This window comes from Phodopus roborovskii, unplaced genomic scaffold (assembly GCF_943737965.1).
Source record: "Phodopus roborovskii unplaced genomic scaffold, PHOROB, whole genome shotgun sequence".
NCBI lineage: Eukaryota > Metazoa > Chordata > Mammalia > Rodentia > Cricetidae > Phodopus > Phodopus roborovskii.
The window spans coordinates 10,963,848-10,978,038 of record NW_026126408.1 but is presented as its reverse complement, the minus strand read 5'-3'; the positions used below and the strand labels follow the sequence as shown (position 1 = coordinate 10,978,038).

General features: G+C 36.6%; 1 protein-coding gene across 7 annotated transcripts in view; it reads right to left on the bottom strand.

Moving 5' to 3' along the window:
* Ncoa1 (nuclear receptor coactivator 1) overlaps nucleotides 1-14,191 on the bottom strand; it is a 204,918-nt gene that overhangs the window by 83,708 nt on the left and 107,019 nt on the right. For all 7 annotated transcript variants that reach the window (XM_051181712.1, XM_051181717.1, XM_051181715.1 and 4 more), the window contains 2 exons: nucleotides 7,076-7,234; nucleotides 2,533-2,638 (listed from right to left, as the gene is read on the bottom strand). In XM_051181712.1, the coding sequence (XP_051037669.1) occupies nucleotides 2,533-2,621 (89 nt within the window). In that variant the 5' untranslated portion in view covers nucleotides 2,622-2,638; nucleotides 7,076-7,234. The remainder of the gene's footprint in view (nucleotides 1-2,532; nucleotides 2,639-7,075; nucleotides 7,235-14,191) is intronic.

The following is a 14,191-nucleotide window of genomic DNA, read 5'->3' as shown; positions in this document are numbered from 1 at the left end:
AACAGAGAAGTCTTTCTGTCTAGGACTCTTGAGACAGTGCTACTTGGCTCTACCACAGGGCTGGCAATACCTTGTGAGGCCTAACAGATGCTCTTTATGATTAATGAGTTCAGTCTGTTTGGGGAGACAGCATACAATAATAAGACCAAAGGAAGCATTGCAAGGTGGCATTAATACACAAGCAGTTTAAAATTAATACATTTCTGATTTTCCATATCAAAGATAATGCTTTATTAAAACTGAAGCCCATACATATAAACCTGGGAGAGTTAGTGCTTTCAAATATCCTTCAAGCAGACATTAGGAAAATTATCTCAAAACATCCAAAGAAGAGAAAAAGAATACATCAAAGTTATGGTATTTGTAATGATGTTATTATGTATAGATACACCTACACATAAAACAAAAACAAAGATGATTTACAGATAAATTATTACAAAAAGGTGATTATTTAGCACAGTAGACAGAAATGTTATGTATGCCCACAGCTGTTAGCACTCATATTCATTAATAACTCACTTGGAAAGTACAATATGGGCAGGATGGTGCATGCCTAGAATCCCAGCTCCCCTAAGTTGATAGAGGAGGACTTGTCCAAGTTCAAGGATAGTATGGACTAAAGAATAAAACTTTGCCCAAAACAACAACAAATAAATTATAAAAATGGAAAAATGCAAATATAACTAACAAAATATTAATATAGGAACATAGTATCAATTTTATATGGCCATTATACGTAGCTTCAAATGAGAAAGCAAATGCAAAAGACAATCATGTTATTTATTCTTTTTTTAAGAACTAAGTTGTTTTTTTTCTTTTTTTTAAAAAAGACTTATTTATTATATATACAGTGTTCTGCCTGTATGTATGCCTGCAGCCCAGAAAAGGGTACCAGATCTTATTATGGATGGTAGTGAGCCATAATGTGGTTGCTGGGAATTGAACTCAGGACCTCTGGAAGAGCAGCCACTGCTCTTAACCTCTAAGCCACCTCTCCAGCCTCACTTTATTTATTCTTAAGTTTTCCTTTAAGAAGACTGAATTTCTATGTATAAATTAACAATGCACTAACTTTGACAACACACATCTGGTTCATATCTTGGCATGAACATCTGTCCTAGCAGCTGGACATGTGTGTTTGAGTAATGAAGGTGACTGCTCTCCTGTGAGGAAGGGTCACCTTTCTTTTTCCAGCCTCTAGCACTAACATTCTTTTTCTAATTGAATAATTTATTTATTTTACATCCTGATCGCAGTTTCCCCTCTCTCCTCTCCTCCCATCCCTGTCTTCTTCTTTCCCCCTGAGGAAAAAGCAGGTGATCAACAGCTGAAGGGCTGCTGCAGCTTTCCTCTGGAGACAGCCTCATCATTTGGGGTGAGTCTGCTTTCCTTGCCCCTGGGGGGAACATCTGGGAATATTTACAGATAATCTTTATTACAGTTAAGACACTATTGGCATTTAGGTGTACAAGCAGTAACAGTGCTAAGTACCCTACAATATACAGGAAGGCCTCCACAGCAGAAGATTTTCTGGTTCAAAATGTCAGGAGTATAGAAACTGGAAAAACCTTAATCTAGCTCCGAGAAGTCAAATGGCCTAACATCTTCACTGTTCTCTTGTCAGCTGAGAAAATGCTTTTACTCTGAGAGAGGTTCCTTCTTTACCTGGCTGGCACTTTTAGGGTTCCCTTAGCACTAAATTTCTTTCTACCCCTTAATGTAGTCATATTTAAAACACACACACACAGCAAGTAGTTAATGCCACAAATAATTATTTTTAAAATAAATATTGTAACAATTCCTTCTTAGAAGATAGCATGTAAAGATGTTCAATAGACTTATTTATTCATCTGGCAGGGTTTATTGTCCTTCCTAGTTAAAAGCTATGTATTGCACTATGAATTAGGGATACAATGGTGAATAAACATAACATCTCTTACTATATGCTATATGGCAAGCCTACAGTCTAGCAAAGAAACTAAGAATTCATGCACTGAGCAACTCTAGCAACAGCCTGAAATTATGAATCAAAGCCATAAAGATGTTTAAGACACATTTATGAAAAGGGGATCAGGGTGTTGGTGACACACACCTTTAGTTCCAGTACTCAGGAGACAGACGCAGGTGGATCTCTGAGTTCAAGGCCAGCCTGGCTTACAAAGCAAGTCCCAGGACAGTCAGGGCTCCACAGAAAAACCCTGTCTTGCGGGAGAGGGGGAACAAAAACTAACCCACCTAACAAAAAACTGTGTGTGGGGGCGTTGATCAAGCAGTTGTGGGAGGACAAGCAGCCTCCCTTTAAGGAAGTAATGAGTAACACAGCATCTGCAATATACCTACAGATTAATCGTGATAATAAAGAGGATGCAAGTTGGATGGAAAGAGAAGCATATGCAAAGACTGGTGCAGGGGCACAGAATATTTCAAGTAAGCAGAAAGCAGGCGACCGCTCATCGTGGAGTAGAGGGAACAAAGCTCCAAAGTGTTGGAGATGACATAAAAGGTCTGCCAGAGGCAGAAGTGCATTCCTACCTTGATGCCAGTGTGTCACATGGCGATCCTTTTCTCTTATGTGAGTCTGGGTTCGCAGGGTCAGATGAACTATCCCCAAGGCTACTCATGTTGACAAACTTCACACCTAGACAAGAAGGGTAAGAAAAACAAACCTCTCATGACCTCTAAACAAATTCAGGCAGGGAAAGCCCCTGTTGCTTCTAAACAAAAGAACCACAGAACAGACCTAAACAGATCTTACATTGCAAAAAAGGCTTAAGATAATTTGACTCATGAAGCTGGAGATTTTATACTGGTAGAAAAATGAACAATATACATATGATTAAAGTTAAAGTGATAAGCTCAAACTAAATTTTGAATTGTACTTTTCCACTTTAAATTCCATACTCCTAACTTTGTGTCTATATTATTTAGAGACCAAGATCAAGTGTTTAGTCTATGTTAGGATCTCAGTATGGATGTCAGAGAACACAGTCACTCCCCCTAGCACGTCAGCTAGGTGTTCACATGTGCCAGTAACTGACCTGTCCTCATCGATCACTGCTCTCCAGAATCCTAAGGAAACTCAATCCTATCCTTGACAGTGGAGTTGTCACTCCTCTCAGATTTCAACAGTGCTAAATACTACCCTATCTTTTACCCCATGTTCCCTCACTAAAGGAGAGGAAACATGAAATGGGAACACTGAAGCTCTTCCTTAAGCCTTGGTTATTAAACACTATAGCACTGTATGTCAACAGTCAAGCTGGGAACACTTAAAGAACTTGTGAAAACTATGGCAACAGTTCACACAGACTTAACCCTTTCTAGTTCTAACATTCATTCTTTCTAGCTCTCTTTTGAAGACTAAAGACTGTTGCCATCTTCTCACTTTATAAACAATCCCTAAAAATTTAATCACGAGATTACTTCACGTTGACAAAAGGGGGTGTTTCTAATTTCTCCATATTAAAAGTATAGTTTTTGAAATTACCCAACATTCAAAGTGTTCTTTGTTCTTTAAATAGGGTTTTGTTATAATGCAGTTCAAGATTGCCTGGGATTAATGATGCAGCCCAGGCTTGCCTCAAAGCCCCAACCCTCCTATTTTCCTCTCCAAAGTGCTGAGATTACAGGCTTGCCCCACCACACGAGGCTAGGATTGCAATCTTGCAATTATTTTCATTCTTTTTTCTTGTTTATTTATCATTTATAATTGTTATCCATTTCTTGATAATTGTTTCCTAAGAGATTTTATACTGTCTTCAGTTTCAGATATAACAATGACACTAGCTTGGAACCAAATATCTCAAGGATTCTAGATTAATGTAAGATCTTTTTTTTTCTTGCTTCCTAGTTCTATTCACCCTCGTTCTACTTCTGATCTGTCACATAAACAGTAGCAAAAGGATTCTTGCCCTGATGCAATTTCTAAGTCATTATTTTTTTTTCATAAAAGTTAACTGGATCTCCCTAATGAAGCATGATCAAAAAAGAAGCATATAATCCTCATTTAATTTTCAGTTTAACCATTACCTGCCAGTCCTTGATTGAAGTATATAATGTCTCTTTAAACATATTTGTTCCTCATGTATTTTTTTTAAAGCTTTGAGCCATTTTAGTCTCTTGTCTTGTGTTCTACATGCAAGACCACATCAGGATCTGTTTTCATTTCCTAAATCTCTCTCTCCTTCATATTTTCCTTTGCCATCATATAGAGCTCAGGTCATCATCTATTGAACTACAGAAATAGTTCTCCAAATGGTCTCCTGTTTCCAATTTTGTCTTTCTTAAATGATGCACTGCAGAGCCACTATATTACCTACTAAAGGCAAGTCTGAGCATGCCTAAAACTCTCCACTAAATTCTCATTAATCATAGGTCTCCTTGTCCTCATATTACACAGTTTCACAATTCACCCTAGTGTGTCTGAGCAATGCAAAATTTGGTGAATGAATGAGTAAATGCCCGTCCAGCCCAAATTAAATGTTTTCTTTATAAGAGTTGCTATGGTAATGGTGTCTCTTCACAGCAATAAAAACCCTAAGACAACATATGATTTATATAGAAACAAACTATGCAATATATAATTTGTATATGCAAAAATGCATTATATATGTTAATGTTAGTTTTATCCTCAATAAAAATCTAAATAAAATTCTTAGCTACATGCTATGTTTCTAGCAAAGGTAACATTAGGCAAAAACTTTTAAATTGACCTTAGTGTGGTGTGGGGAGCAATTCAGTTTAAGTGAGCATCTAATGTTCATTGAACTCTGTGCATACAGTAACCTCTTTTAGGTCCCAGATATCCAGCTATGAATACAATTTGTAGAATCATTATTCTGATAGTTTCTTTTCATTTTGAGGGATGTAAATGATAACTTTTAAAAGTAATGTACATGGCATGTTTAAGAAGCTAGTAAGTGCTCTGGAGAAAAAGGAGGCAGAAATAGAGGTTTAGTGCTGTGGGTATGAAGGGAGCTAGCATGGCAGGTGGGAAGGTGAGCTGGGGGGGGGGGAGAAGTGGGAGCATGGCAACAAACAGAAAGATGAAGGCAGAACATAACCCTTCTTTTTCTTTTGAGAAACAGCAATGAACTGTGGCTGGAACTAGGGATGGAAGAACAGGATGTGAAGTCAGAGGACAACAGGAGGCAGAGCCAGATAAGGCCTCACACAAGCCAAGAGAAGAACAATGCCCTTGTTAACATCTTTATCTGTTATGTGACAGCCACACCGCCCTCAACGCCCCCATCTCATCTGCTGTAGAAAGCTAAGCAGGGCTTGGCCTGGCTTGTACTTAGATGGAGATTATCAGCTAAGACAGGTGTGATCATAACTAATACAACAATATCATAGAAGTAAAGATACTACTTCATTTTCACACAATAACAAATAAATACATTTAGATGTATTTATTAAAATGGGCCTAAGACAAGATTCCCAAGTTAAATATTTGCTAAATTGTTCTGAAATGGAGTGGAGACAGCAGACAATTCAGTAGCAGTCAGGTAGGTGCCCTACAAAAATGAGAACCAGTACTCAGTCACAGAAGAATCCCCAATAACTTGATGGTATGATTCCTGTACTAACTGTTCTGTATCTATAAAACACAACACACAGTGCAAGAAAAGCCTCCAGTGGGGACAAGCTATCAGAGCTGTTGTATGTGGACTGACTTTATATTTGGTTGTTAACAAAGCCAATTTGCTTATCATTTTTAAGAAAACAACGTGTCTAAGTAAAAGGACCCTGTTGTTTTTTAAGAGTTGCTAAATTATACCTAGTCTCATGCAATTTCTAAACAGTCATTTCTGTAACCAGAAAACATCTATCTCTGGCCAAATATACCTGACTAAACTAAATAGGTGAAAGTAAAGGAGACAGTTCTCTTAGATTCAGTTAATTTTTCTATGTGAGAAATTTGTCAGTGGTCTCTCAGATTGAGCATAAAATTGATAATTTTAAAGACCAACATAATTAGCTAACAAACAACTCCAGGAACATGCTTTAGAATGCCCAGTAGACAGGGAGGACAGAAACATACAAGATACGGTGACACACCAAGAGCCAAAGACCCCAAACACATCCTCTGATGCAGTACTCCTACACTGGCTAACTTCTATAAAGAAATGTTTCCCAAACTGGAGTCCTCTTGTCAGGCACCTCACATCCTCTACAGCCACTGAAACATTTCTCAAGTGCCAACAAAGGATGGGGACTTTAGAACATCCACTGCCTTCCATGGCTGAATAAAATCCTGTTGTTTTATTCTACTTATCCATTCATTAGTCAGTGAACATTTAAGTTATTTCTACTCCTGGGCATTTTCAATAACATTTTTTATGAATGTTATATACAAACTTTAATTATCTTGAGTGTAAAACTGGGAATGGAACTGCTATGCCATATAGTAACTAACTTTCTGGGAAAATGTTAAATTTAAGGTGAAAATACATGAGGATTCCAATTCTATATTCTTGTTAAAAGCAGTTCTCTGTAAAAATCCATCCCAGTGGGTATAATGGCTTCTCACTAGGGCTTTGATTTATGCTTCCTTAATTGCTAGTGATTCTGAGTGTCTTCTTACATTCTTCCTGGTCTCCATATATCTTCATTGGAAACAGCTCATTCAGAATCTTTACTTACTTTTTATACTAAATTTTACTGTATTTATATATTTACTATGTACATTTAAGTCATGATGTTACCAGACACAAATATATAGGAAACATTATTATTGTGAAGCAAATTAATACCAATCTCACATAAACATTATTTTCACTGCTGCAAGAACAATATTCTGCTGTTAACTATATTGCTTGTTATAGAAGATCTGTAGACTTGTTTGTTCAATTGATAGTCTTAGCTTTATCTCATAAACTCATTGTTTATTCTGAACATACTGCTTATTAGCCAACATTTCCACTTAGGAACAGTAGCACTTACTTAACAATAATCCTAAGCTTCCCAGACCAAGAACGTACTTCCACCGAAAAAAAAAAAAAAAAAGTACCCAATAAGTAATTGTTTTCCCTCTACACATTTATAGTGACAAAGTTCTTAAAATCTTCCCTACCTGGGAGACTTCCTTGTTCATAATGAGTCCTGAAAGTAGATATGGTCAAATCAAGTGCTCCAGAGGGCAGTTTCTGGGGGGAATGGAGTAATACAGTGTTGTCCAGAGATGGCTTAGTCGATTTGCTCTCACCTCATTTAAGGTCAATTACACCAACAACTAAAATAAATAAGAAAAAAACAAATGGGAGGTTAGATTGCAATTTTATTCTTTAAGAAATAATAAAGGTCAGCAATACAAGAGAAATGAAAATTTTCAAGTCAAATGGAAAAGTATTTCCAAAACACAGTGGATGAGGATCTGAATTTACAAGGAAAACCTTCCTAGTGATGTTATCTGAGACAGCTTGCCACTAACGACACACATAATTACATTCTGCTCAACTTCTGAGCGACCACTGAGAGCCTTAAAAAAATCATTTCTGGCAGCATTATTGCATGTTTATCTTTTGCATTACTTATAAATTATAATTTTTCAAATTTTCAGCTATTTCATTCTTCCAATTTATATAATATTCTTTCTATGTATTAAAATTATTATAACATTTTACTTTCAAATATCTTGTTAAAGTTTACATGCTTTTATGTTTAAAATGAGCTGAACTCTGGTTCCAGCAATAATGGATCCTCTTGTACTGTACTAATCTATTCACAGATAAGGATTATAAACTGTGGAAAAAATAGAAAAATAACTGTTTGAAGACACTGGAAAGTGATCAAAGCAGACTCAAATTGTAGAACTGACTGTTGTTCAAAGAAGGGAGCCACATTGGATGGAACACATGCTTGGAAGATTTTCTTGTAGGGAAATTTTCAAGACTCCCACGAAGTGCTGGGATGCTGGACCTAAAGACAAACGGTCACATCTAATAGGCTTTAGGCAGCAGTGAATGCCTATCAGAGCTAACAGAAAATTTGAAATTGGTTGACACAAGTATCTACACTCCAAATGCTCAAACTGCGGCTAGCAACTCATCTGGGTTCATATAACTGAATGTGGGAACCACATAAAATTTGGCAACAGTCAAATATTTCTGTACATTCAAGAACCAAACATTAATTTGAAATTAAACAGCGTGTCTGAAGTGTTTCTGATAGTGCTCATGCATGTTGCATCTCAGGATGCGTCTGTAGCTTTAGTTCTAAACACACTATGCACTAAATGTGCCTGCACACACAAAATGCTAATAGTGATGTTCAAAACACCTCACCTCAGATTCATACCATCACATGCTATGGTTCACAGTAATGGAGTGAACACATGAACGTTCTGCTCTTAGAGAATAGAATTAATTATGAAAATGAAGAAAGTATTTTTCGACTGGTATTTTTTAACATTTAAGTCTCAAATGTGTATTATTTTTGGGTTGTAGTATTAGAAAAGATGATTTGAAAATGGCTTTTTAAGTGGCTGACTTGAAATATCTTTAAGATTTATTTTTTTTTTTTCAAAACAGTTGGACAAAGCAGCCTTGCAGACTACAGCCAGGATTTCTGCATCTTCTTAGACTCCCCCATGACAGCGCTCCTTACTAACAGGAAGTAGTTTGGGAAGAACGACGCCCAAATTCCCAAATATTGTCTATAAATGTTTGTTTTCATTTAAATGGACTTGGTTATAAAAAAAGATTTATTTTTTTATGTTTATCCCCCCCCCGTGTGTGTGTGTGTGTGTGTGTGTGTGTGTGTGTGTGTGTGTGTGTGTGTGTGTGTGTGTCCACTGAGGCCAGCAGAGAGTGTCCAGTTCTCCAGAACATCTGTGAGCCATCTGATGTGGGTACTGCAAACCAAACTCGAGTCTTTGGGGAGAGGAGTGAATGCTCTGGACTGTTGACTCCTCTTTACAGCTCCTTCAACTTTGATTTTAAAAAGATAGTTAAATGAATTTGGCTTAAGATTGGGTTAGAATTTCTAGTAATTTCTGAAATGGTCTTAAATGTGCTTTTGCCATTTTGTATTACACATTTATTTGGAGCAGCTTTCTCAACACTGACAACTAAAAAAGAAATTCAAAATATTGACCCATTCTGAAAAATGCCCTGCATCCTGTAGTATCAAACACTCAACCAGGATTTCATTCTTTATTTAATCTTTTCTTAAAAATTGATTTGTTTTATTTTATGTGTGTGTGTTTGCCTGTATGAACATATGTGCAATGTGTTCTGTGGTACCTGTGGAGGTTAGAAGAGGGTGTCAAATCACCTAGAACTGGAGTTACAGACAGTTAGAAAATGCCATATGGGTGGTGGGAATTGAACCCAGTTCTCCACTTTTTGTTCTTAACTACTAAGCCATCCCTCCAGCCTAAGATTTAGTTCTTTATGAAAAAGTAGATATTTATCTCATTAGTGAACAAAACTGCCTTGGTCTTTAATAAATGGTATGTCTTTATTACACATAAAATTGTCTCAGAAAAATAATTGTCTTAGAAAAATTATGATTTGTCATCAGTAAATATATGATTTTTTTTTTATCTATTTTATTCCCTGAGATCATCTAAACTTTAGTTTAGAAAACCAATACTAAAGAGAGAGAAGGGTATTAGCACAGTGGCAAAGAGTGAAGGAGTCCTGGACATCAGATGATGTATTTAAGTAGCTTTTTGCCACCATTCTCTCTTCTTCCACTTTCATAGTGAAAGTGAAATACTTTAGGCTTTTTAATTTATTTTTATTTTATGTGAATGGGTATTTTGCTGCATGTATGTGCATCACTTGAATATAATGCCCACAAAGGCCAGGAGAGGGCACTAGATTCCCTCTAGTGCTACAGATGGCTGTGAGTTGCTATGTGGGTGCTGGGGATTTGAACTTGGGTTCTCTGGAAGATTAGCCAGTCCTCTTAATGACTTAGCATTCTTTCTGGCTCCCTGAGTAACACAATTCTTATGCTGAGAGCCCTGAGGAATAACCAGTACAGATTTAACTGGTTGTTAGCCTTTTCCTTATGGAACTGGGCTTTCTCAGGTTTAATATGATAGTTATTAGTATTCAGGCTGTTCCCCATATTAAAACTTTTGATAGCTGCCCCCATTTTCCTCTTTCTCTAGTTTATGACTTTAAAAACTCCTGGCTGATTTTGTTTTTGCTTATGCTGTCTGTGGTTTGTAGAGTGACCAATGCCTGCGCAACTATTCTGTCTACCTAGATTAAGTATTGAATGCTATTTGTAACTTTATTTATTCTTGTGTTACTGTTATTTCATTTTGTAACATTTAAAACCTTATTTCTTGTGTTAGCTTTGACAAGTTTTAAAACCCACCATTCTGACATTCTTTAAAAACCAACCGTAAGTATAATTATTGGCAAATTAAAAATTTAAACAGCTATGAGATGCAGCAAGGCCTGGACAATAATTTAACTAGAAAGGGACACATATCAAAGCAATGCCTCTCTGTACACACAACTAACACTACCAATTCTAACTTTTAGAAAAAGCAGCCAAAAAAAAAAAAAAAAAAGTCTTTTCTATTAGTAACAGTTGATTCATGAGATGGTTATCAAAAGGAACTATAGCCTAATGTTCTTTCTCTTTCTGTTCTGTGATAATTAAAAGGAACCCCAACCCCTAAGAACAGTGGTGTCTCTTACCTTGGATATTAACTGTTGAGCATTGCAGAAGTCATTTGTTACTAATAACTTTTAAAATATGAGCTCTTCCACATTATTTTAATAAATCAGCACAGATTCAAGGTTAACTTTGTCCTAAGACGATTTTTATCTTCTCTAGGATACTTTCTGCAAGGGTATGTTTTGCTTTGAGTAAGAAATGCTTGTGTATTATACTTGGTCCCCTCTGTGTGTGGAAGGTTATAGAACCTTAACCAGGTGGAGCTTGATACAGGAAGTATGTCATTGGGGTGGGCTTTGAGGGTTGATAACCAGCTGCCATTTCCTGGTCTTTCTTTCTCCTTCTTGGGTGTTGAATACAATGTGATCAGCCAGCTTTCTGTTCCTGCTGCCATCCTACTCCTACCAGTTAGTATGCCTTTCTAGCTAGGACAGACGCTATCACCCTGGACCACACACCAAGAGAAACCCTTTTTCTTCCAAAGTTGCTTCTTGTCATAGTATTTTATCTCTTCAGCAGAAAACTAATAAAGTAATGCAGGGTGGAAATGAATAAAGTAAGTAAAAACTCCCAACGAGCTCAAATTCATAGTTTAGATGAATGCTGTCAACCGGTAGTGCACTGTCACAAACCATTCACACTTTATGGCAACTGCAGCACTTTTTACAACTATAACACTTTTTCATAATTGTAACATGATTCTATACTATTCATTCTTATCAATTTCTACCAAATACATTTTAAGAAAGAAGAGATTGTAAAATTCTTCATGAGAAATGATGCTATCAATTTTTCTACTAATAATGATACAAGTGTTGTGTTCCCTAAATTTAAGATGAAAATAATATTAAAAGGGAATTAAAGCCATTTGTATTAATATTAGAACTTACAATTCAGAGGTAAGTAAAGTTTGATTTTGCTATACTATGTATTCACTTTCCTTATTGGTACCTATGTGGAGAAGAAATTTGGTAAAAATAGAAGATTTTTTTTAAAGTAAAGTTCTTTTAAAAATAGAATGGTAATATTTTTTTCTTTTTCTTTATTTATTTTAAAGGCACAATAGAATGGTAACATTTCCTTTATATTTATTTATTTTAAAGGTCTGTTTAATTTTGAGATTAAAATATTCATTTATGGTTTCATACAAATTTTCAAGTATCTTTTAAAATTCTGAGTAAACCTAGGGGACTTTAAGAAAAATACAAATGTATTATGTTTGAGTTTATACAAACTACTGTTTTGTGGCCAAAGAAAAAGCTTCAAGGGGAATCTTGCTGAAAACTTAATCTAAGCATGCTCAGTAAGTGATGTGACCTGTATTGTGAGCCAGCAATAGGAATAAGAAGAGTGAAGAATGTTCATTCCAGTAATGTTTATAATGGTAAAATGGAAATAGCCCAAATGTCCATCAGCAGTAAAAAACCATTAGTTAATTTGGAATACTGTTACAATAAAACTTCATAACAGTGATATAAATGAACAGAATCTCAACCATTAACACCTGCCAATGGGTACCCAAACTCCTTTATTATGACTGAGGGAGTATAGGAATCTGATTAAAAGTATGGATACTGGAGTCCAACTACTATACACTTCTGAGCCTCATACTTTCAGTCTTGAATAATACTTGTTCTTAGCCATGCAGTGTGAGGGATGGAAATGACTTAAAAAGTGTGTGGACCTTAACCAACTAACTTTAACCTTCTACTTGGCAGCCACCTTTCCAATAGATAATGTAAACCATTGTATTTCCAACAAGACCTCTCTCTCTCTCTCTCTCTCTCTCTCTCTCTCTCTCTCTCTCTCTCCCGCTCTCTCCCTCTGTGTGTGTGTGTGTGTGTCTGTGTGTGTGTCTGTGTGTGTACAAATGTACTGTTTGTTTTTTATGTGTCTGGTCTATGCAGCAAATGAGTGTAGGGGTGTGTACACAGCCAGAATAGGCTGTCAGGTGCTTCCTACTTTATTGACTTCATCTTTTACTCAACCAGAAGCTCACTATTTTTCCTAGTCTAGTCAGTGAGTTCTTAGGATCCACAGATACTAACAGTGGTGCCTGGCTGGCTTCCTTCCTTCCTTCGTCTCCCTTTCCGCCCCCTCCCCTCCATTCCTTTTCTTCAACAGGAGTCCTGGTGACTCACACTCAGACCCTCACATGCTTTAGTACTCTCACTCACTAAGCCAGTTCCCTCCCATAGTTTTCACTTCAGTCATCCACATATTTCCTGTTTCAGAAGACTTACATGCCTTCATAATTTGGTTTTCACTCATTCTGCTTCAAGGAAGATACTGATGCTTAAATTCTAAGTTTTAAAGTTAAGTTTTAAAAAATGTATACAAAGAAGCCAATCCAGAGTACTGTTTTATCTTGAATTTCATTTCTCATCTTCTCTTTAAGAAGACAGATTATAAATTTACAGTCAAAATTGTGTATTCAACAGTTTGCATATCAACTACTAAGGCTAAAAGATTAATGCCCAAATCATCCACTATAACATTTATGTTAACAGAAATATAGAAAACCCCAGACTAGTAAATTCCAGGATTATTAATCTGGATATAATATAAGCACATTTGTCCTTAGCAATTATTCTCAAAAGACTATTCCTACTATCCTTACACTCCACTTTAAACTCCACATCTGCATCCTTCTGCCTTAATGTTTTTACACTTATTTGTGTGCTTGTGTGTGCATACAACCATGCATGAATTCCACAGCTCACTTGTGGAGATTTCCTTCTTCTCCCATGTGGGTCCCTGGGATCAAACTGAAGTTGTCAGGCTTGGAGGCATGTCCTTAATGAGCAAAGCCACCTTGCCATCCTCTCTGGCATTTATCATCATCATCATCATCACCATCATCATTACTAAGTTTACAACAGTTCAAAACTAACTTTTAATTAAATCCTTCCATTCTCCTTTTCTTATCTCTCTCCCCCATCCCTTCACAGAAAGATTCATTATAGCTCTGTAATTGCTGCAACCCAAAATGTACACATTATCCTTGAATTATCTTCCACACCGACACCACACACATTTAAACAAACCATTTAGTTTATCAAAAAGGGAATTCCCTAGTGCATGCACATACAATCTGTTATCCCACTTCTGCTCACTCTTTTCATGTAGTTTTCTGTCTCACGACAAAATCCTAAACTCACTCCAAGTCCATGTCCTCAAAGCATCCTGAGTTAGCCACATGGTCCTCCCCAATCTTTCTCCTCACTTCGAGGCCTTTATTCCAATATACTTTCTGCTGTGAGTGCTCCCTCAGACTTTTTAAAATTTACCATATTTTAAATTTACATATTTGTTGTGCGACTGTGTTTACTGCTGTCTCTCCAACTAAACCATACATTCCCACATGGGTATTTTAAATCTGAGAACACAGAGAAGAAGAGAAACTAAGGAAGTTAGTGAAACTGCTGGGGGAGTCTTTATAGCTTAGAGGAAACCCACTTCTGAAGCTTCATTGTAGGGAAAGCTCCCTTCCCTCCAGCCTCCTCTACTCCTCTCCTTTTCTGGCAGAGTAAAAGAAACACTTGGG